The sequence below is a fragment of the Monodon monoceros genome, unplaced genomic scaffold (genome assembly GCF_005190385.1).
Source record: "Monodon monoceros isolate NGI ecotype Baffin Bay Population unplaced genomic scaffold, NGI_Narwhal_1 Super_Scaffold_12, whole genome shotgun sequence".
In the NCBI taxonomy this organism is placed as follows: domain Eukaryota; kingdom Metazoa; phylum Chordata; class Mammalia; order Artiodactyla; family Monodontidae; genus Monodon; species Monodon monoceros.
The window spans coordinates 51,367,766-51,391,844 of NW_021703768.1; the positions used below are offsets into that span (position 1 = coordinate 51,367,766).

The 24,079-nt window shown below is 35.7% G+C and overlaps 1 protein-coding gene across 1 annotated transcript in view; it reads left to right on the forward strand.

Moving 5' to 3' along the window:
- RNF180 (ring finger protein 180) overlaps positions 1-24,079 on the forward strand; it is a 287,858-nt gene that overhangs the window by 210,988 nt on the left and 52,791 nt on the right. The window contains exons 6-7 of the mRNA XM_029219003.1: positions 2,210-2,435; positions 18,233-18,358. Of these exons, the coding sequence (XP_029074836.1) occupies positions 2,210-2,435; positions 18,233-18,358 (352 nt within the window). The remainder of the gene's footprint in view (positions 1-2,209; positions 2,436-18,232; positions 18,359-24,079) is intronic.

The following is a 24,079-nucleotide window of genomic DNA, read 5'->3' on the forward strand; positions in this document are numbered from 1 at the left end:
GAGGATTATTCCAATGCACAAGCTTTTTTTAAGCCTCTGTTTGCATCATATTTACTAACAATCCATTGGCCAAAGCAAGTCACATGACAGAGCCCAGAATCAGAAGGTGGAAAACTAATCTCCACATCTTGATGAAATGCATATGGGTGCACATAGAGAGACAGGAAGAATTTTATCTATTTTGTAATCATCCACCTGAGTAAGGGCTTTTTTTTTTTTTAAGATTTTTAGAAATTTCATGTAATGTCTGAAACATTTATATTAACATATTTCCATACAAATAACCCAAAGAAAGTTTAGTATTAGTTGCTTTGTTTGTTTGTTTGCTTGTTTATACTGCAGGTTCTTATTAGACTTTAAGATGAAAGGACTTCCTTTACCAGCTATTGAGGCTTATTATAAGCCCACAGTAAGAAATTGTGATTATGGCATAGGAATAGACAGTAAAGTAATGGAACAAAATAGAAGCCAACCCATGCATATTTGGCCTAATAACAACATGGCACTTTAGAACAGTGGAGGAAAGTAAGGTCTTTGCAATAAATGGGCTGTACCAATTAATAATTACATAAAAATAAAAATGAAATTTAACCCTTAATGTACACCATACATGAAAATCAATTTCAGGTAGATTATAGGATGCAAAATAAGACTCTCTTACTGACCTTGGGAAAAAGTAAGAGTTCTTAAATAAGACACAAAAAGTATTAAATCATAAAGGAAAAATGTTCTTTAAAATTTCATTTTATCAAAAAACACTATGAAAAGAATGAAAAGGCAAACCAGAGAAAAGGAAGAAATATTTGCAACACATCTAGCCAGTAACAACAAATAACTAGATTAAGTAAAAATGCTTAAGAAAAATCAGACAACCAATTAAAAAGAATGGCCTAATGCCTCAAATATGTCTTTCATAAAGAGAGAAATTATCAACAAGCGGCAGAAAGAGGAAGCAAAGCCACCTGGATAAATCAAATAATAGTTTATCCAGTAGAAAGATTTTTCTGTATTTTCAAGGCTCTGTTTGCCTCATTTGTGTATCTTTTACATTTCATGTAACCTAAAAATATTTATTAAACCCAAGGCTTACTCAAATATTAATCACTGATCTCCATTTTTGACATCCATTAAAGTGAGGAGGAAAGCATCTACACCATGTAGATTCCCATTATGCCTCAGTGGACTGAGGTCAGGCCTGGTTTGAGGAAAATTTCCCAAGGCTCTAGCCAAGACTATAGGGCCTTTGAAGAAGAGAGGAGAGAAGGATGGCTATGGTTAATATTTATTGAATATTTGTTATATACCAGACACTTTGCTTAACGCTTTATGTGGATTACCTCATTTAATTCTCACAGCATCCTCATGGATGAGGAATATTGTGATGTTAAGTAACAGGAATTCAGCCACCAGATTTTGTGCTGCTAACCTGAGTGCCTCTTTCCTAACTACAGTTTTTTTTGTTTGTTTGTTTGACATCCTTACTGGCGTATAATTGCTTTACAATGGAGTGTTAGTTTATGCTTTATAACAAATCCTAACTACCTTTTAATAGCGTCTTTCTTAACTGTTCCATTTGGGAGAGAGGAGAGGGATCATCATATTTCCCAGTTACAAGGCTCATCCCAGAACTACTACAAGTTTCTTTGCCTTATCTACTTCCTGACATACCTTAGGCTTTGGCCTTTTATTGGCTTTGAGGTCCAGGAAGGTGCAAAATGTAGAATGAAAACGCTCCATGCATGGTGTGAAGATGAAGTATGACATCCTCTTACCCCCACTTCTCTTCATGTGTGAATGCCCATGTAAGGCTTTATAATCTTGCGACAGTCAGCTTATTTGCTGTGGTGGGAGTGGAATAGATAGGGGGAACCTGTCATCCTAGGACCTAACACTTACTTAAGTAATGCTGGTTAAATAGAGATACAGGTATACTTAATGTGTTCAGGTACTATATTTTAACATTTAGCATTATATAAAAATACTAAAATGAATAATTAAGACTTATGGGTTTTTCATGTATGTTTCCAGTTTCTTCCCACTTTGCGAGGTAGCATTTCTGTCACTTTGATTATGCACAGAAACAGATATTACCTGTTTCTCATAAATATTTTCATTCATTTTAAGAAAATATAAAATCAGTGTCTCAATTTCTCAAGGAAACCAATGTTATACTGAACTAAGAAAAATCGTTTTTGCTTATGTTTTGCAGACTTTGGATAATGAGATGAGTACAGATGATGACAATGAATATGCAGAAGAAAAGGAGAGCTACATCTGTGCAGTGTGTCTGGATGTTTATTTCAACCCCTACATGTGTTACCCTTGCCACCACATCTTCTGTGAGCCCTGCTTACGGACTCTTGCCAAAGACAATCCCGCAAGCACTCCCTGCCCATTGTGTCGGACAATTATTTCCAGAGTCTTTTTCCAGACAGGTAACTGTTGTCTTTCATTGACACAATTACCTGACTATTTTGACTACCTCTTTGTTCCAGTTCTAAAAGTACTGTATGAATTATCATGAGAAAGTTATTGAAAATCATATACAGCATAATTTGTTACTCTCTAGTTTATAAAACAGTGCTTGCCCAACTCATTAGAACTTGTTGAGATCATAGAATCATAGATGAGAATAGTTTCTCATCTCTAGTCCTCTATTCAATGTTGAGATCTTTCCTAAAGCATCCTAACTAGTTATTGTTCAGCATGTACTTGAACATCTCCAGTGTCAAGGACATTCCATAAAAATTTGAAGCAGCCCTGTTGATTATGTATTCCTCAAATCTGCCTTCCACTACTCCTCATTCTTTGGCCCATGCTTTTTCCTCTGAAGTCTCAGAGAATAAATCTGTAAATATCTGAGGATAACTATTAGGCCTTTCCTCCAGACTCCAACTCTTCTCAACCTTCTTGTTGTTCTTAAGGCCTTTCTTCTTGAAATAGAAGATAGCAAAATTGGAACAAGGATTTGTTTACCTAATTATCATGTAAAGATGGAATATAACACAATATTTAAAACATACTAGTGAAGAAAGGAAAAACGAATGAATGTGGAACATAGAAACCTGCTAAGGTGAAAGGGAAGAATGATAGAAGTAAGCAGAGCTGATATTTATTGAGTGCACTACTGTGTGCTAAACCTTAGGGGAGGAAATTTCTATATCCACATTCTCGCCTCAACCATAGAGGAACCAAATGAGGATCAAAGTATGTACTTTATTAATAGTAAAACTGTAGAAAACACATGGCACATTTTTCTTCCGCAAAAGAAAATCCAAGGACCCATCTGCAAGGAAGAATCAGTTTATAAAAATAAGCTTTGCATGCCTTAACCCAACCAGCTGCATGAAGGCTTGCAAACCTGGCTTACAGGCTCAGTAATCAAACAGTGAAGAGAAAATATAGCTTTGCCTCTCTGATCTTTGCCTAGTGCATATAGTTTGGAGCACAAAATCACTGCACTGAGCACAGACAGACCTGGAGACAAAAGGACATGCCAAGCACAGTTGACTCTACCCAATACAGAAACATGGTCAGGGACTGCAGGCTGTCATCTGTCACACTGGCAGATCACTCTTCCTTTCATGGGGAAGAGCAAGTAAGGAGTGGAGAGAGGGAAGGAAGCAATTCCATGGGAGGACAGAAGCTTACTGGAAGTTCTTCTTCTCTGGCTTACATTGAAGCGAGAAAAATAGGGGTTCTTTTCTAGTACTAGATCCCTTGCTAGGTGCTTTGGAATGAATGAAATGTGAAGAGTAACATCTCTTTCTCAGTGTTATCTCTGACCATCTATGCAAGAAAACATTTACTGAAAGCCTGTTTTGAAGGGAAGCATCTAGGCGATGTACATAGTGATTTAGACAGATGTCCCTGCCTTCCATGATCCAGTTTAATGTTGACAGGGATTTTAAAATTGCTTTCCTTAATGTCTCAAAACAATAATGACTTGACTCTCTCTTGGTTCATTTATCAAAGCAACAATGTCATATTTTCCTTTATTTCCAAAGTTGGTTCTTCTATATAATAAATCATATTGGGAATATTTATTCCAATAGAGACTAAATTTGGTTGCGTACTGTCATTTAGAAGCTGGTAATAATAATGGGAATATACTACTTAGTTATTTATACCTACCTCAAAAAGATTTGACATGTTTTAAAATATATATGCAATGAAGTAGCAAGGCAAGGGAAGTACTGAATGAAGTATTTCGTTTTAATATTCTGGCTGCCTAAGAAAAAATAAAATAAGCATACAATTAAATGATTCTCATGATCGATGGAAAGAAACATACCAACTCCTAAGGGCAAGAGAAGTTTTTTCCAGCACTTTAAAAGAAATTTTTTAATGTGATTTCTAGGCATAGTGAGAGATGGAGTAGGCAGTGTCCTCAAAAACATCCTCAGAGCAAATGCAATATCAGGTGTTCTAACATGGTATCTTATGGTATTCTTTGATAAGAGCTGAGGGCATATCAGAGTATAGATTAGGGAAAGCAACATTGCCAGTAGCCAAAAAAAAAAAAAAAAAAAATATATATATATATATATATATATAGTCTGGTTTTCCTATAAAAATAACTTCTAAAATTATATAAGTAATACAATTTCATTATAGAAAAATCAGAGTATACAAATCAAATTATAATCTCAAAATCCTCCATAGTCCTACCATTTAAAGATCACATCGTTTATCGAATATTCTTCCAGAATATTTTATATCCATATACTTAATCATTTTTTTTTGTAAAATGTTCATTTTGAACATAAGGCTTTTGACCTGCTTTTGTTTTACTTTTTTAAAAATATTTATTTAATTTATTTTGTCTGAGCTGGGTCTTAGTTGCAGCAGCAAGATCTTTAGTTGCAGCATGCAAACTCGTAGTTGCAGCATGCATGTGCTCTCTAGTTCCCCAACCAGGGATTGAACCCGGGCCCCCTGCATTGGGAGCGCAGAGTCTTACCCACTGGACCACCAGGGAAGTCCCTTGTTTACTTTAAATTCTTGTGATTATATCATTATCTACTTAAGCTATCTACTATTTAGTTTAGTTGTTTATCATTCATTTTTTTGCTGATATATATGGATAAATATTTGCACACATCTCCAAGCATTTCCTTGTAATGGATTTCCAGGAGTAGAATTGGTAGTTAAAGTCTGTACGTGTTTTAAGGCTATGTATATGTTACAAAATTATGCTCCAAAATTATTGCAAGCAGCAATATAATGGGCTTATTTTCTCAACACTCTGGACTATCCTTTTTTTTCCTTTTAAATCCCTTACCATGCCCTTTGCTGATTTTTCTTTTGGTCTGTTCATCGTTTTCTTGTTTACTGCAAGAGGATTTTTTTTTTTCAGTAATGTCAGCTTTTGTCATATGTGGCAAATCGCTTTCCTATTTTGTCATATGTACTTGAATTATGTTTATTATATCTTATGAATGTGCAGAACTTCTATATTTTATGTAGTCTTATGTAGCAACCTTTGCCTTTATTATTTCTAATTTCAAAGTTAGGTATTAAAAGGCCTTATTCACTACAGAATTACAGTAAATCCCCTACATATGAATGAGTTGTGTTCTGAGAGCACATTCGTAAGTCCAATTTGTTTGTTAAGTCCAACAAAGTTAGCCTAGGTACCCAACTAACACAATCAGCTATATAGTACTGTACTGTAATAGGCTTATAATACTTTTCACACAAATAATACATAAAAAACAAACAAACACAAAAATAGAACATTTTTAATCTTACAGTACAGTACCTTGAAAAGTACAGTAGTACCAGCTACATCACCGCTGCTTTTATGCTTGCTTCCAGACATCCTGAGCTTGAAATAAAGATACTGTACTACTGCACTCTATACAGTACTGTACAGTAAAATACACAAAAGTACGACCACTTGTAGAGGATGCACACATGTGATAATATACGCCATACATGTGAACTAACTTAAGTGATTGGACATGTGAACACACGATCGCATATTTGAAAGTTCGCAACTTGCAGGTACATATGTAGGGGACTTACTGTATATAAATAGTCTCTTTACCTATATTTATTTTGGATTTCATTTTGTCCTCATTTCCCTACTCTTAATTCCAGTCCATTTATTATGGTGTGCAGTTTGGTTAAAAATATAGTACCTTTCAAAAGCAAAACAAGAAAACCACAAACAAAAAATAATAATAATCTTGCAAAATAGTTTTTTACTAATTTAGAAAGAATAAACAGCTTAAGTCATAATTTAAAAAAATATATAGTCCCTTTATTCCGTGTCTGTAAGCATTTATCCCACTAACGTTTATTGAACAATTCATTTTTTTTCTATGCTGATTGAACTGCCTTTTTTAGGTAATGAAGATAATTACTAAAATGTTTTTGTGGTTTTTGGCAGCTGTTCTTTTCCATTCATATTTCTGTCTTGTCCTATACCATTACTTCGGTCTTATAATTATTTTAGCTTTATGTTTTAATAACTCACAAGTGAATTAATTTTATAAGTTGTTTGGGGAATAATTCACATTTTTAATTGACATTTTTATAACATTGTTATAATATTATAACATTGTTATAATATTGAAAGCATATTGCCTTTGCCTCTCAATAACATTTCTGTAATTTCCTTTCAAATGGCACAGCAAAATTCTTATTAGCTTTATGCCTGTATTTTTTTTTCTTTTTGCTGTACGCGGGCCTCTCACTGTTGTGGCCTCTCCCGTTGTGGAGCACAGGCTCCGGACGCGGGCCCAGCCGCTCCGCAGCATGTGGGATCCCCCCGGACCGGGGCAGGAACCCGTGTACCCTGCATCGGCAGGCGGACTCTCAACCACCGCGCCACCAGGGAAGCCCTATGCCTGTATTTTTTTGTTGCTGCAATTGTAAATGGGATTTTTTTCCTCTTCTGGTTTCAGCTGCTTTTGTTGATATTTTGGGAGAAAGTCAGTTTCCAATCTTACACTATTCTGTTAACTTTACTGAACCCTGAGAGTTATTTATTAAGTGAATGAATTAATCATCTCAGCTACCTAATGTCACCATTCAAATTGTGTACAAACCAGGGGACAGTTATTTTCAAAGATTAGAGTGGGAAGGTTGTCATTTTCTAAAGGAACTGAAGATATTTGGCAAATGAATAAGGGGTTAGTTGTAATTTAGAGTAGTTCAGTGGATAGAGTTATGATGAAATTCCTTCCAGATTTATTCCATAGAGTGTGCTTAGGAAAATAATGATTTAAACCACTCTCAATATAACATTCAGTATTTCATGCGATTTTGCTGAAATTTCTTAACACTGTTAGATGTGATCTTGATAAAGTACTTGATACACTCGAAGTTGAGAATTTGAAGTGGGAGAGCATATATAGAAGACAGGGTAGAAGGCATTAATATCATTTGTTAGTGGAGGTCAAGATAATACTGTCAAAAGTTAACAGAGTGGCATGGACATATATATACTACCAAATGTAAAATAGATAGCTAGTGGGAAGCAGCTGCATAGCACGGGAGATCAGCTCGGTGCTTTGTGACCACCTAGAGGGGTGGGATAGGGAGGGTGGGAGGGAGACGCAAGAGGGAGGAGATATGGGGATATATGTATAGCTGATGCACTTTGTTATCAAGCAGAAACTAACACACCATTGTAAAGCAATTATACTCCAATAAAGATGTTTAAAAAAAAGTTAAATAAATAAATAAAACTAGCAAATATGGAAAAAAAAAGTTAACACAAAAACATACAAAAAAATAGGTAGTAGACACTATTGGTTGCTAATTTACATCCATTACATCTTTCTTCGTAACATACCCTGAGTTTTATTCCAGTATTTAACTCCCTCAGCATAGGTCAGGTGGCTTCTGGGTAGATGAACCCATCTTTGGCTTTTTGGTAATCTATTCCTTTTGCCAGTGATAGGTTCATAAATGGGCATGTGTTTCAGTTCTGAGTGATGAGGTGAGACTAAAATTTCCCTTTACTCTTAAGACATGAGATGGAAAAGCTAGTTTCTTCCCCATTGGACATAAACAAGAAGGTGTGTAATAGGGATAATTACTGGCAGCCATCTTATGAGCAAGTGGGGAACCAGCTGAGTATAAAGTCTTTATTTTGGATAGTAAAACTAAAGAAAGAAATGAACAAGGGGTCTTGATGACATTGTTTAACCACCAAGTCAGCCAGGTTTGAAGCCTATCCTACCTTTGAATTTTCTATTACATGAAATATTAAATTTATTAATTAACTAAGGCAGTTTGAATAAATTTTCTATTAGTGTACACCAAGAGCATCCTAACTGATGAAAGCATACTAATAATGAAGGTAGACAATATAGAAACTAAAAATGATATTATTCACAAAAATTTGAGAGGTGAGAAGGGAAGAAGATATTGCAAAAGACCCAAATCCTCCTAGAAGGAAGTCAATATTATTTAAAGTTGATAAATTAAAAAATAGTGAAGAAGATTTCTGGAATGGTAACATGAGAAGCTTCATGGATCCTCACCCCAGCAAAACAACTGTTTAACTGGTGAAATGATTTTTATTTCATTTAAGTCTATGGAAATTGTCCTAAGGATGTACAGCAAATAGAAAAACATTTATTTTTTAAAAATTCTACTGAAGTCTACCACTATACTCAGTAAGAACATAGAGAGCCTGTCACATTTAGAAATTCAGATGCAAAGGCATGAATTTGGAACCCTCCCTCACACTATGAACACACACACACACACACACACACATACACAAATTAACTTAAAATGGAGCAAAGACCTAAATGTAAGAGATAAAAATATAAAACTCTTAGAAGACAACATAGGTGTAAATATTTTTTGAAATTGTATTAGGCTATGGTTTCTTAGGTATGACACCTAAAGCACAAACAGCCAAAAAAGAAATAGATAAATCAGACTTCATCAAAGTTAAAAACTTCTCTGCTTAAAGGGATATTATCAAGAAAATGAAAAGATAACCACAGGATAAACGCAAATATTTGTAAGTCATATATGTGACAAGGATCTAGTATCTAGAATATATAAAGAACTGTTACAACTCAAGAATTAAAAAACAAATAACCCTATTTTAAAATGGACAAAGAGTTTGAATAGACAGTTCTCCAAAGAAGATATAAAGATAGCCAATAAGCATGAAAAAAATGCTCAATATCATTAGTCATTAGTTGCAAATCCAAACTATAATGAGATATCACTTCACAGTAACTAGGATGGCTATAGTTAAAAAGATAGACAACAACAAGTGTTGACGAGGATATGGAGAAATTGGAACTCATATATTGCTGGTTGGAGTATAAAATAGCAAAGTCACTTTGGAAAACAGCAGAATAAGTTTTGCACATGGAAGACTCTAAGCCTGCTTGTGAGATTGGGAAAAGTTCTGGTGTTAACTAGAGTTCTTTTGTCTGTGGAGATGAAAAAGAATCCAGGATGGGCAGAGCTGAGGAGAAAGACCTCTGGATAGGGAAGACCTTTCTTATTCATTGACTGACAGCCTCATTCTTTCAGACAAGGAACTCCCACATCAGCACCCCAACAGTAGGTCTGTTCAGAGAGGTGCTACATGCTGTATAACAGGATCTGCAGGCCACCTTCATCAGCAGGCTGAGGAAGGGAAAAGGCTATGTCTTACGAGCATTAAATGGAGAGTGGGTCATCCAAGTGAGGGAGGAGGAATCCCCCAGCCAAGGAGATTATGGTTTCGTTGTGAAGGAAGGCATCATATTTTCTTGAATTGACTTTATGACTGAAGCCTTCAAACCAAGCATGTCACTGCCCCTATTGTGGACTGACTCTGAAGAACACTGGTATGGGCAGTCCTACGATAGACTCAGTGTTCATTGTTCAGGGATCCCAGCCCATGCTCATGTGGAAGATACAAGTGTCTCAGGTACTGCATAGGGAGCCAGAGGGTCAGTACAACTTAACTCTAATTGTGAAGTCACTCACTGCTCTCACCTCATTCAGATGTACCCACACCTCAGCAAGGAGGATTTCTACCCTTGTTCCACTATTTTCCTCCATTCAACTTCTGTCTCCTTTTTTGACCACCCACCCCATGCCACTACTCTTGTGCCTTTACATGGTGGAACTAGATGCTGATAAGCAGAAGTGCTGGTGAACTCCGTTGGAAAAAAAGGAAAAGAAAATGGCTAAGTCCTCACCTTGTGTGTAGAAGTCCCTAAGTAAGTAAAGAAATGACATTTAACCTAATCTAGGATTTTAAGCATAAAGCAGGCTTATGATATTTTTCACCAGGGATATTTTGGCTGTCACAATAATATGAGGATGCTACTGGCATCTAGTGAGCAGGGGTAGGGATGACAGATACCCTGCAGTGTTTGGGCCAGTCCCACACAGTGACGAATTATCCTGTATTCTGTCTGACTTTTAGATGTCCTGCTGGGCTTTATCCAGCACATACAGCTCATCCAAAAGAACATCACACTTCCTCTTTTTATCCACTGTGACAACCTGTAATTGGTCTTGTTCTATTATCCCTATTGCCATTAACGTCATTTCATACTTTCTCTTATTCTATACCAAAAAATCTGGTCTGTTAATTCTTATGCTAATAGTGGTTTTGTTCTTGCGTTCATCCATGAAATTTTTCATTTTTTCATTTTTCTGTTCATCTTGTACAGAATCATCACTGCCTCCAAAATCCAAACTTGTTCATTTTTTTTTTATTGAGGTATAGTGGATTTACAATGCTGTGCCAGTCTCTGCTGTACAGCAAAGTGACTCAGTTATACACAGACATTCTTTTTTTCTTTATATTCTTTTCCATTATGGGTTTATCAGAGGATATTGAATATAATTCCCTATGCTATATACTAGGACCTTGTTGTTTATCCATCCTATATATAATAGTTTATATCTGCTAATCCCAAACTCCCAGTCCTTCCCTCCTCCACCCCCCTCCCCCTTGGCAGCTGCAAGTCTGTTCTGTATGTCTGTGAGTCTTTCTGTTTTGCAGATAGGTTCATTTGTACCATATTTTAGATTGCATATATAAGTGATATCATATGTATTTGTCTTTCTCTTTCTGACTTACTTCACTTAGTATGAAAATCTCTAGTTGCATCCATGTTGGTGCAAATGGCATTATTTTGTTCTTTTTTATGGCTGAGTAGTATTCCATTGTATATATGTACAAACTCATTCTTTATCAGTAGGAGTATCTATTTCATGATGTCTTTTAGTGTAGTCACTCTTGTGCATTAATATATGGAAAAAATATATTTTATTATAAAAAAGAAATAGAAAAATAAGCATAATGATTAGAGCAGTGTTTCTCAAATTTCTCTCATTTTCCTACCACCTTTACAATTTTTACTGTATCACATACCACCAGAATTACTTTTTTACTTAAGGATTTTCTTCATATCAACACACGTTTTTAAAAAAAATACTTATTTTAGCCTCATCCTTAACAATTTATTTGTGAATTTATGTATTTGATGTTCTAGTTTATACATTTCTTCTAATATACATTAAAATAAATAGGTAACTATGAAAATTTTTAAATTTTTTATTCAATTTCATCCTAAATCCTCTCACATATGGCTAGTGGTTTGCAAACCAAGTGTTGAAAAACTCCTGCCTTGCAGGAGGTTAATGGAGGTTAATCTCCAGAAAAAAGCTTGAAAACAGGAATATTTAAAACAGTCCCTGGGGATTGTGAGTGGAGCTAGATATAGAGGGAGTGGAATAGATCTTCATTGTTGTTTTGGTTTTGGTTTTGGTTTTTTAAGCCTTTTAACATCATTTGGGTCTTTTCAAACCATGGGCATGTATTACTTTGACAGTTTTTAAAAATAAATAAGTAAACCGAAGTGCAGCATTAAATATGATTGTGGGCAGGGAGGATGGAGTCCTGTTTCTTTTCATACAGAAGACAGAGAATCATGGATTCTTTGAAGCCAAGAATGGATGCTGTGATAACTTTTTTTTTTTAACATCTTTATTGGAGTATAATTGCTTTACAATGGTGTGTTAATTTCTGCTTTATAACAAATTGAATCAGCTATACATATACTTATATCCCCATATCCCCTCCTTCTTGCATCTCCCTCCCTCCCACCCTCCCTATCCCACCCCTCTAGGTGGTCACAAAGCACCAAGCTGATCTCCCTGTGCTATGTGGCTGCTTCCCACTAACTATCTGGTTTGAAGATCCACTAGTATATCCCTATCCATAGGCTTTCAAAAGCCTTTTTCTAAATCTTGAAGTGTAACTTTAAATACAAAATAATAACAGTATACATCATAACAGTACAAAGTACTTAGCATTTTGTCTTTATCATACTAAGAGCACAATAAAGGTTATTGTTGAATTGGGCTTAAGTTAGTAGATCTCCTCTTGGCCTTATTATTCCTCTAACAGAGGGTAAACTAGTTATTCTTGGGTAATGAAACAGTTACTGAAATAATTCTTAATGCTCCAGAGTCTTAAAGGACATCAATAAGCACGACTTAAACACAAGGTGGCTGAGATGAAAGCTTGGATAAATTCTCTAACCTAAGAAGGTCTTATAGTACTAGCAGATTTCTCCTGGGCCAAAGGGTTAAAGTATTTGTAACAACTCTTTTCCTATTCAGGTATAAAAATGATGGGTATAAAATATTGCAGTACCAAATATTAAGTGGAATTATTACATTAAACTGGATAAAATTTTAACTGTAGTTTATCTACCTAATGAAATAGGACTCCTAAATATTAACATCAATTAAGCATAAATTATATTCTGTAATGACTTGTATATTGTAAAATCCATAGCTCCACTTTGACAAAGTGTCAAACATAGAATTTTTGTTTTTGGTTTGGTTTGGTCCCTGTTGTATGTGCCTCTGTCATCAGGCTACATATTTAGTTGGAGATGGAACTTCCTAACTAGATTTTAACTTTGAACAGTTCACTAGGAAAGGGTAAGAAAATCAGGTTAAAATTTATATTCAGAGGATACATAGATAAATATTCATAAGTATTAATGAGATACTCCTGGTTGGTCTCTCTTTCCCAACATTCAGAGTTCCTCTTGCCACCAAATCACATAGGACATGCAGTTACTAGGAGACCTTGCAGCCACCCTAGGGTGAGAACCTGCCAGGTCTGAAGAGTTGGTTCTGAGGCTTATCTTACTCATATTTCTTTGAGTCAAAGTAGTCATATTCTGTTAAATGCAAGCTGCAATAGCAGACTCTAGTTTTCTCTAACTGGTAGTGTTCCCCTCATAGATGAACCTTTCTGGGTGCTCACATGGGTATAAAATGAGTTTCACTAGGAGAATTAGGGTCCCTTACAAGTGAGACTTTCTTGCCCCTCTTGCAGAGGTGCAGATCAAGCATTGCCCTTGAAACCCTGAAGACAGTTTTAAGATAGTTTATAGATTTTCATTGATATCTAGTAAAGTGAGCTCAAATGTCAATATATTAGCCCTTCTCTGGTCCTGTGTAAGGGAACGATCTCAAATCCCCTTGAAGCAGCATCCTCACTCAATTTTACTCCTGCTGCTGTAAAACAATACAAAGAAAACTATCTTAGATTGTATATTCTTGAAAAATTACTATTTTTCATCATATTAAATATATAAACATATACATCAACATATTAAAGAAGAGTGAGATGAGACTAATCTAAAAGTTCTAAAGATCATCTCACAAGAGGTTACTTAAACTAAATGCTATGTTTAAAAAATGAGGGTTAAGCATCAGCTGGTAAAGATTGTTTTGTTAGAAATCTCCGTTTTTATACAAATGCCCACTGATTGGGACTCTTCATTCACAATCTTGTCTATTCCTTGCAAATGTCCTTTATTGTACATTAATCTCCTGGAACCAAATAATGCCTGTGAACAAGCATGTCCAGTGCCTGTTGAAATGAAGGAAAGTTGGATTTCCACTTAAAATCAGGGCTCATTCTATATATATAATGCAAAACTCTTGGAGAAGTAGTCTTTTTTTTAACTTTTATTAAAACATGCTTCAAATTTCTTTTTGTCAAATCATCTTTTTGCAAGTTGCATCTTTGTGAAAAATGAAATATTATGTATCAAACAACATAGGACTCAGAAGGGAATTGTAGGGAAAAAAAGCTTTCATTATAATGAGACATAATTTTAAGTAGGTAAACAAGGCCTTTAATAATCTAAATGAGATGGGTGGACACATATATCCTAGCCTTTTAAATTAGAACATAATACCACTGGGTCCATCTAAATGACTGTGCCCTGTATTTATAATAATACTCTTATTATATTCCCCTCGTTAATAGGACCCTAAGGCCTGAATTAACCCTGTCATGGCACTTACCTCATAACTTAATGGTTACCTATTTACTAGATAGGATTTAATGCAGGTACTATGCCTGTTTCACAGTTTTAACTCTTATACTTAGCAGAATGCTTAAAACTATTACTAACAAATATTTGCTTAATTATAATTAGTTGTTTAAATATAAAATTGCCCATATTGAAGCATAAAGCAGAAATCAGAGTTACACTACCCTACTGGTACTGCCTGTAGTTCAAAATTGTGCCGTGTATGTGGTTGTTCTTATTTTATTCTTTATGGTACGATACAGTGAAACTCATGGTAATATACACTGTAATAATGTGAATTATGTTTTTATGTAGTTGGTGATTGACTCCTGCATTCAGCCAAGTCAAGAAGACTGGAACTCTTATCTTAACACTTATTTACTATTTCTATGATAGTGTCACGCAAAGATGCTGCTGTTTCCACTGGTACTGCCACCACATTTAACTAAATGTACCATTTGAGTAGACTTTAGAATCTTTCCAGGATATTCAGGGTTTTGTCTTTTTCTAGCATATTGAATGATATGAAATATTGATTACATCTAATACATTATAATGTATATTGTATTAAGAAGCCTGTACTCCCTAAGAGGTAGGGTTGGCAAAGGAGGAGATAAAGGTAGTTTTTATCACCTTTTACTCCGAGCCCTACATCTTGGTCTGCCTTCAGATTTTTCTCAGTGCTTCTTCCAAATAATTCTGAGAAAGGTAGTACTGAATATTTTTTTTGTTGCAATATCCTGGAGTTCCAAGTTCAAATGCCACTAGAATGAAGCAACACTGTTCTATAGAAAGAACAACATCCTTGGGTAAGGTTTGTACAGTTTATACCAGAGTGATATAAGGTTTAACCTATTTAAATAAATTCAGGTAATTTTAGAACAGAAAAGGATTTAAGGTCATTTCATCCAGTGGTTATCAAATTTGACTGTGCATCAGAATCACCCAAGGAGCCTGTAGTAAGCACAGACTCCTAGGTCACATCCACAGCAATTCTGCTTCAGTAATATCTGGGCAAGGTCCTAGAATTTGTCTTTTTAACAAGTGCCCTCAGCAATTTTGATGCATGGCCAGGCTCCAGACGTGTATTTTGGAATCAGTGATCTAGTACAATGCCCAGCAGACAGGAATTACATTTAATTAATTTCTATATTTATAGCTATACTAGTAAAGTGCTAGGCACATAGCTATTGCAGAATAAATGTTTGCCAGAGATAGGGTAGAAAGTGAGTACAAAGAGAAGTTCAACAACTTACGAAAGGTGCCACAGTTAAGAAGCATTAGAACCAGTTCTTATTTGCCCCAGAAATGGAGGGATAAGGGCTTCTAGGTCCTCTTTTCTCCAAAGGCCTTTCAGATCAGTGTAATAAATAAAATCTTCCAACATCTCATAAGATTATGTTATGGACACATGTATTTATGTTCAACAAAATGTTGTAGGTACATCTCCCATCTCATTTTGCACATTTTAGTAATTTCTCTGATCATAGTTTTTGTAGGTATTATAAATATTTTTATGAACCCTTTTTTTCTTTGGTGCATTAATCACATGGGTTTGTTATGTAGGTTAAAAGTGCATTGTGTAATAAGTTCCTTGAAGCTAGAAAACAAAAATATCACAGTTATCATTATTACTTTTACCTCTCTCATGTATCCTCTAAGAGAAGTTAGATTTGTGACCAGCTTTCAAAACTGCACTTATTGGCCAACTCTTACAAGAATGTCTTTTTGATCTGGTTTACTGAAATCAATTACACTTCCAAATAAGTTTTCATTTTAAGAGAGGGCAGTGCAGTGGCATCCTCTGGTTATTGCATCAACATTTTAGAGCATGGCTACAAGCTCTCCAGAAGGAGGAGGAGGTGGAGAGGAGAAAGAGAAAGGAGGAGAATAAGATTTCTTGAGTTTCAAACTCTTCACCTTGGTTTATATTATCTCCCACATGAAATCATTTACCCACCACACTGGTCTTACTTTTAAAGGCATTTAGGAAGTTGTGAGTCAATTTGCCCTAGAGTTAATTGTTAACACAATACCACGTATAGGATTTTTAATTTCTCAGAAAATACCCTGAATTACAGTCATCACTGCTTAAGGATAAGCCCTGCAAGAATTGTTACTATAAGTGAATATGTTATAAGTCATTTGATAATCTCTTCCATTCTCTTCATCAGTATGAATGACACTGATGAGTCCTTTTAACCAGGTAGTAGTGCCATGAACATCTTACACTAAGGGGCTGTTCACAGGCAGTGGGCAGAGTGGACATTGATAAAACACCTGTGCACTGCTGCAGAAAACACTGCGAGAATATCCAATCTGAAGTGATTTAACTATTAAACATATGAAGGATAAAACATTCACTAGCCATAACAACCTCCAACATACACGATGAGTACACAGACTATGAAATTACTTTTTCTCTATCTTGTGTGCTTTAATTACTGGCCCTTGGGTGTAGAATGGGGAAGGGAGTTGCCGGTTTAATACTTAACCTCCCTTGCTTGGAGTGGTCTGTTTTTTACATTGTTTCTTTTGCTGTTAAATGTAAACTCTGAGAATGTTTTCCCTGTGAATTGCTTAAGGAAAGAATCAATCCTGGAGAGTAATTAGGAAAAATAGAGATAATTTGATGTAACCGGTTTGAGCAGAAGCTCAAAGCCTGAAGGATGGAAACAGAGAAGATAGTACAGGAATAATTGTGGGATGAAAGTAAGAGGGCATCACTGATGGAAAGACTACTTTATTTCTCAGTTAGTAACCAGCTCTACACTGGCCTCCCTGAGAAGAACTTCTCCATCGAACAGTTCAACTCGGATCATGCCTTGCTTTTCCCTGGCTCGTATCCAGAGACTCTTAAAGTGAATGTATGTGGGATCTAGTTCCCCCACCAGAGAGCAAACCCCTGCATTGGGAGCGCAAAGTCTTACCCACTGGACCACAACTAAGAGCCCGCATGCCTCAACTAAAAGATCCTGGGTGGGGCTTCCCTGGTGGCACAGTGGTTAAGAGTCCGCCTGCCGATGCAGGGGACACAGGTTCGTGCCCCGGTCCGGAAGGATCCCACGTGCCGCGGAGTGGCTGGGCCCTTGAGCCATGGCCGCTGAGCCTGCACGTCCGGAGCCTGTGCTCCGCGACGGGAGAGGCCACAACAGTGAGAGGCCTGCGTACCGCAAAAAAAAAAAAAAAAAAAGATCCTGCGTGGTGCAGCTAAGACCCGGCACAGCCTAAATAAATAAATAAATAAATAAAATTTTAAAAATAAAGTGAATGTCATCACATGTGATCTTTGATTGGTATTCATTTATTTCAAATGAATATTTTCCTTTTCTCTTTAACTCATTCATGTTTCTGAAAGGTTGAGAATTTACCTCTACATCTTTTAAACTTATTCATATCAGCAGTGTTAGCATCTAAATGGTCAACCCATCACATATGGAATGAAATAAAGAGACTATGACATAAAAAGTTCTAAGGATTTTTCCTTTTCATTATCACTCCTGAGCCATGGTTACACTCTAGTTATTCTATTGCTACACCCATAACACGTTTCCCCCCTTTTCCTGGTCTGCCTGTTTATTTCCATCTTTTAGACTGCAGTCTTCTTGAGGGCAGGGCTATGTCTCATTCATCACTGTGTTCTGCATATCTGGTGTACTATCTGACATAGGAGCTGCTCAGTAGGTGTGTGTTCTATGTGTAGGCATATCAGAGTTGCATCAAATTCAGAGGAATTAGGTTTGCTTGGGTTAAAAAAAAAAGTTGACTCTACTTTTGTCTTCACTGTCTTAAAGAGATCTGAATTTATTATCAAAATACTACAACAACCATTTTTCAGGTTCTTGCCATTTTACTCAAATTAATGTTTAAAAATACTATTTTCTTTTGCTTTACTCTAGAACTGAACAATGCCACAAAAACATTCTTTACTAAAGAATATTTGAAAAGAAAACAAAGCTTTCAGAAATCCAGCTCTGCAAAGTGGCCTCTACCAAGCCGCAGAAAAGCATTCCATCTTTTTGGAGGTAAGGACTTCTTTAAAGCTGTTTTCTTTCTGCCTTAGATATATTAGTAGAAAAATATTTCTTTACTCATCAATGTTAAGTAAGGATTTTGCTAAGTATCCTTTTACTGAAAGCTACAGGTGTACATATGAAAAAAATGGAGACTATACAGTAAGAGCAAAATCTGAGAAAAACTCATGATTAAATTTACTTTGCCTTGATGTCAGTAATGTTTAATATGTAGATAATGAACTCAAAAGTAACAGATTTGACAAAAGCTATATTTGACAAAAACATTGCTATTCCTTATAAAGGTTTTGGACAACTCATTATCATAATTTAAGTTCATTTCATTTTATTGGTTCTAATCTGTTTTATTTTAATAAATTATTTCTCTTTTATTGAAGTATAGTTGATTTACCATGTCATGTTAGTTTCAGGTGTACAGAAGAGCAATTCAGTTTTAAATATGTATATATATACACATATATATATATATATATATATATTCCTTTTCAGATTCTTTTCCCTTATAGGTTATTACAAGATATTAAGTCTAGTTTCCTGTGCTATACAGTAGGTCCTTGTTCGTTATCTATTTTATGTATAGTAGTATGTGTATGTTAATCCCAAACTCTTAATTTATCCCTTCCCTGACCCTTTCCCCTTTGGTAACCATAAGTTTGTTTTCTATGCCATGGGTCTATTTCTGTCTTGTAAATAAGTTCATTTGTATCTTTTTTTTTTAAGATTCCACATATAAGTGATACCATATGATATTTGTCTTTGTCTGTCTTACACTTCACTTACTATGATAATCTCTAGGCTCATCCATGCTGCTGCAAATGCCATTAGTTCATTCTTTTTTATGGTTGGATAATATTCCATCATTCATAGATATAGATATATAGACACACACACACACACACACCCCACATCTTTATCCATTCATCTGTCAGTGGACATTTAGGTTGTTCCCATGTCTTGGCTATTGTAAATAGTGCTGCTATGAACATAGGGGTGCATGTATCTTTTTGAATTAGAGTTTGTTCCAGATATATGACCAAGAGTGGGATTACAGGATCATATGGTAACTCTATTTTTAGTTTTTTAAGGAACCTCCATACTCCATTCTCTATAGTGACTGTACTAATTTACATTACCACCAACAGTGTAGGAGAGTTCTTTTCTCCACACCCTCTCCAGCATTATTTGTAGATTTTTTGATTTGAGGTGATACCTCATTGTAGTTTTGCTTTGCATTTCTCTAATAATTAGCCATGTTGAACATTTTTTACGTGCCTATTAGCCATCTGTATGTCTTCTTTGTAGAAGTGTCTGTTTAGGTCTTCAGCCCATTTTTTGATTGGGTTGGGTTTTTTTTATATTGAGCTGTGTGTATATTTTGGAAATTAATCCCTTGTTGGTCACATCATTTGCAACTATTTTCTCCTGTTCCATAGGCTGCCTTTCTGTTTTGTTTGTGGTCTTTTTTGCTGTGCAAAAGCTTTTGAGTTTAATTAGGTCCCATTTGTTTATTTTTGCTTTTATTTCCATTACTCTAGGAGATGGGTCCCCCAAAAATATTGCTGTGGTTTATGTTAAAGAGTGTTCTGCCTATGTTTTCCTCTGGGACTTTTATAGTATCTGGTCTTACATTTAGGTCTTTAATACATTTTGAGTTTATTTTTGTATATGGTGTTAGAGAATGTTCTAATTTCATTCTTTTACATGTAGCTGTCCAGTTTTCCCAGCACCACTTACTGAAGAGACTGTCTTTTCTCTATTGTATGTTGTTGCCCACTTTATCATAGATTAATTGACCATAAGTGGGTGGGTTTATTTCTGGGCTTTCTATCCTGTTCCATTGATCTATATTTATGTATTTTTGCCAGTACCATGCTGTTTTGATTACTGTAGTTTTGTAGTACAGGCTGAAGTCAGGGAGTCTGACTCTTCCAGCTCCATTTTTCTTTCTCAGGATTGCTCTGGCTCTTAATGTATTGTTGGAGGCAGTTTGCTAGTATTTTGTTGAGGATTTTTGCATCTGTGTTCATCAATGATGTTGACCTGTAATTTTCTTTTTTTTCTGGTATCTTTGTCTGATTTTGGTATTAGGATGATGGTGGCCTCATAGAATGAGTTTGGAAGTGTTTCACTTTCATACTATTTTATTTTAATATTTTACAAGTTGTCCCACAAGTTTAGGACAAGTAGAAAGTGTCCGTGCTTTAGTATAGAGTGTCTCATGCTTGTACAGAGGACAAGGAATACTTATTTCTGAGTTCATGTCTAACTAAATGTATGACCTCAGGGATATCATAGAAACCTCTTCTTTTGTTTGTTTCTGATCTGTAAGATGGTAATAATTATATATTCCTAATTAATATAGTTACAAGGATCAAATGAGCTGATGTGAAAGCACATTCTAAATTATAACTAATTGTACTATATAGATATAAGGAATTATCAAATTAGGGCAAGGCAATCTCTAATACCTTTTTCACCTTTGAGAATTTGTTACGTGTAATGATGATCAGACAGTATAAACATAAAATATAATTTCATCTTTTATAAAACCATGGTCTGTCAGAAGAGTTTGTGTATTTACCCTTATGATGTTTTTGGGGGGTCTGGTTGGAGAAGCTCAGATATGGGGAACTCTGATCTTCAGGGAACCAGAGGGACTTCTACATAAGAAGACCAATAAGATCAGTACAGCAATGATGTAAACCAAAAGGAGGTAAAAACAGAGCCTTGTATGGTTGAGGCAAAAGATAAATTGAATTACAAAATCCTCAAAGTTTGAAGAAAGTAGTTTAAGGACAAATATAACTTTATACAGTAGTTTGAATGAAGAAACTTAGTTTAAAGACATTTTATAAGTACATACTGTTTTATAAAATGGTAAGTAACTATAGAAACCCATTGTCCATAGATTTGGTATAGATACATTTTAAAATATATTATATTTAGCCCAAAATATAATGTGAAATTCAGTCTTACTTAAAGGATTTCATACCAAAGAAGAGAAAATTTATTGTATGAATTATGTGCTTTAAAAGATTCCTTTGTATCCTACCTTCTACCCTATACCCACATTTTAAAAAGAATGAGTCACTCTTCTGATAACCCCTCAGTATCCTTTGTCTTTTTGTACTCTGGGGTACTGAAGCTATAAATTAAATATTTGCTTCTTTGTGATTTAATCTTATTTGTCCTCCCCATAGAAGTTCCACAGAACTTCAACTTTTTATAAGTTTTTATGGAGGAGGTTCAAAGTAGCTTTATTATACAACCTAACTTAAGCAATATATTACTATCAAGAGCTCAGCTATGCTAAGCAAGGCTCAGCCAAAACTGAAAGAGTTAAGCCTTTAATCACTTGGTACAGTGGTGTAAACAAGAGTGTAAAACCGGAGGAAATGCCAAACCCCCCCCCACCCCCAATATTCTATTTTCCCCCATGGAACAGTGCACTGGTCCAGGGTCAGGTCGACCAGGACAGATGTGGGGGTAATCTTACTGTTGAGGAGGCCCTGAACAAAAGGCCTTGGCACTTTCATGGGCCCTGAGGGGTGTATATGTGTGTGTGCTGGGGTTTTATTTTTGGCAGGGGGAAGAAGGGAAGACTAGGAGTGGAAAAGTACTGGGTACTAATTCACAGTGGGGAAAAGTATCTTTAAGGTTTCTCCCTAATACCCCTCTAAAGAGGGCTCAGCAGAGATCCAGAAGCCCTCTGCCCAAGCCCTCAGATAAAGGACCCAGGAATGCAGGTGCTGAGGACCGTAAATATATGAAAGAGCATCACAGGCCAGGGGCCTGAGACCTTGATTGCAGCTCCTTCAGAGATTGTAATGCACTGGCTTTACACCAAATCTGGTGTGGGGAGGGCAGCTTTCTTCTGTGATGCCTACCAGGTAAAGCCTCTATAATTGCCTATGGTCAGGCCTGAAAAGCCGGACATAGGATTTTAATCACAAACCAGACTCAATTACCAGTATTACTGAAGCACCGTCTGTACTTCTTCTTTGCTTCCTGCCTCCCCCGAATTTTGTATTTATCATTTCTTTGCATATGTATACTTAATCAGTGTTATTTAATTTTGCTTGTCTTTGAACTTTTGCAGGGGTAACAATGTATGTATTCTATATTTGCTTTTTCACTCAGCATTATGTTTCTTGGATTTGTCTTTTCAGTGAGCATAGCCACATTCATTTATTTTTGCTGCTATACTATCACCCACTATGTGAATATGGTACAATTTATCTATTCTCCTGTTGATGAACAACTGAGTTATCCCATTTTTTGTTTATAAACAACACTGCTATAAATATTATTTTCATCTGTCCTGGAGCATAAGAGTTCCTCTAGAATAAATGCCAGTAGCAAACAACTGGGTCATAAGAAAAACACATCTTTAATTTGACTACCTAAACCAAACCATTTTCCTAAATGACTACTGATCTGTCACCAACTTTGTTTACCACATTTGATGTTTTCAGTCCTTTAGATTTTGCCAGTCTGATAGGTATAAAATGATATCTCACTGGGAATTTAATTTCACTTTCTCTAATTACCAGTAGGGGAAAATAACTTTGTATGTGTATTAGTTATACAATTTCTTCATCTGTGAAATTCCTTTACAAATTTTGTCCATTTTCCTATTGATTGCATTTTTCTTGTTGATTTTTGAGAGTTTTAAAATATCTTCTGCTGACTCCTTTTTTAATTATTTGAATGGCAGCTCTCTTCTCTCATTTGTGGTTTGTCTTTTCACTCTATGATATCTTTTAATGAATTGTAGTTCTTCACTTTCTTTTTTTTTTAATAAAGCCAGCCTTTTTTTTTTTTTTTTTTTTTTTTATTTATTTATGGCTGTGTTGGGTCTTCATTTCTGTGTGAGGGCTTTCTCTAGTTGCGGCAAGTGGGGGCCACTCTTCATCGCAGTGCACGGGCCTCTCACTATCGCGGCCTCTCTTGTTGCGGAGCACAGGCTCCAGACGCGCAGGCTCAGTAATTGTGGCTCACGGGCGCATGTGGGATCTTCCCAGACCAGGGATCGAACCCGTGTCCCCTGCATTGGCAGGCAGATTCTCAACCACTGTGCCACCAGGGAAGCCCCAGTTCTTCATTTTCTTTATCATCTTTCTGGCATGTATTATCTGCCTTAAGAAATTCTTCTCTATCCCCAATGTCATAAACATATTTTCCTGGGTATTTTTCAATTTTTTAAAAAAAATATTTTATTTTTCAAATATTTATATTTCAAATATTTTCGAAATGATTTGTGTTGTTGATATTTTCTGGGTTTTGGCGGGAAGGAGGGCTGTGTTATAGGGTAGAGATCCAGTCACTGCGATTTTTTCCTATTTAATTTTTTCCAACCACCATTTACTGAAAATAATTCATTATTTCCCCCACTGATTCACAGTGCTAATCTGTTATATTTTAAATTTCCATTCGTTTGAGTCTATTTCTGAGGTCTTTATTTGGTTTCTTTGGTCTGTATATCAAATCCTGTGCCAATACCATACTGTCTCAATTACTGGAGCCTTGTAAGAAGTTTTGATATCTCCCTTCAAACTTGTTTTGCTGCCTGAGTGTCTTGGCCTTTGTTTTTCCTTTTTTTGCTCTTTGAATTTTAGAATCATTTTGTCAAGTTCCATGAAAACCAGGTTGGATTAAGGGAAGAAGTTCCTATTCAATGCATGAGTCAATGTGGGGAGAATCCTAATAATA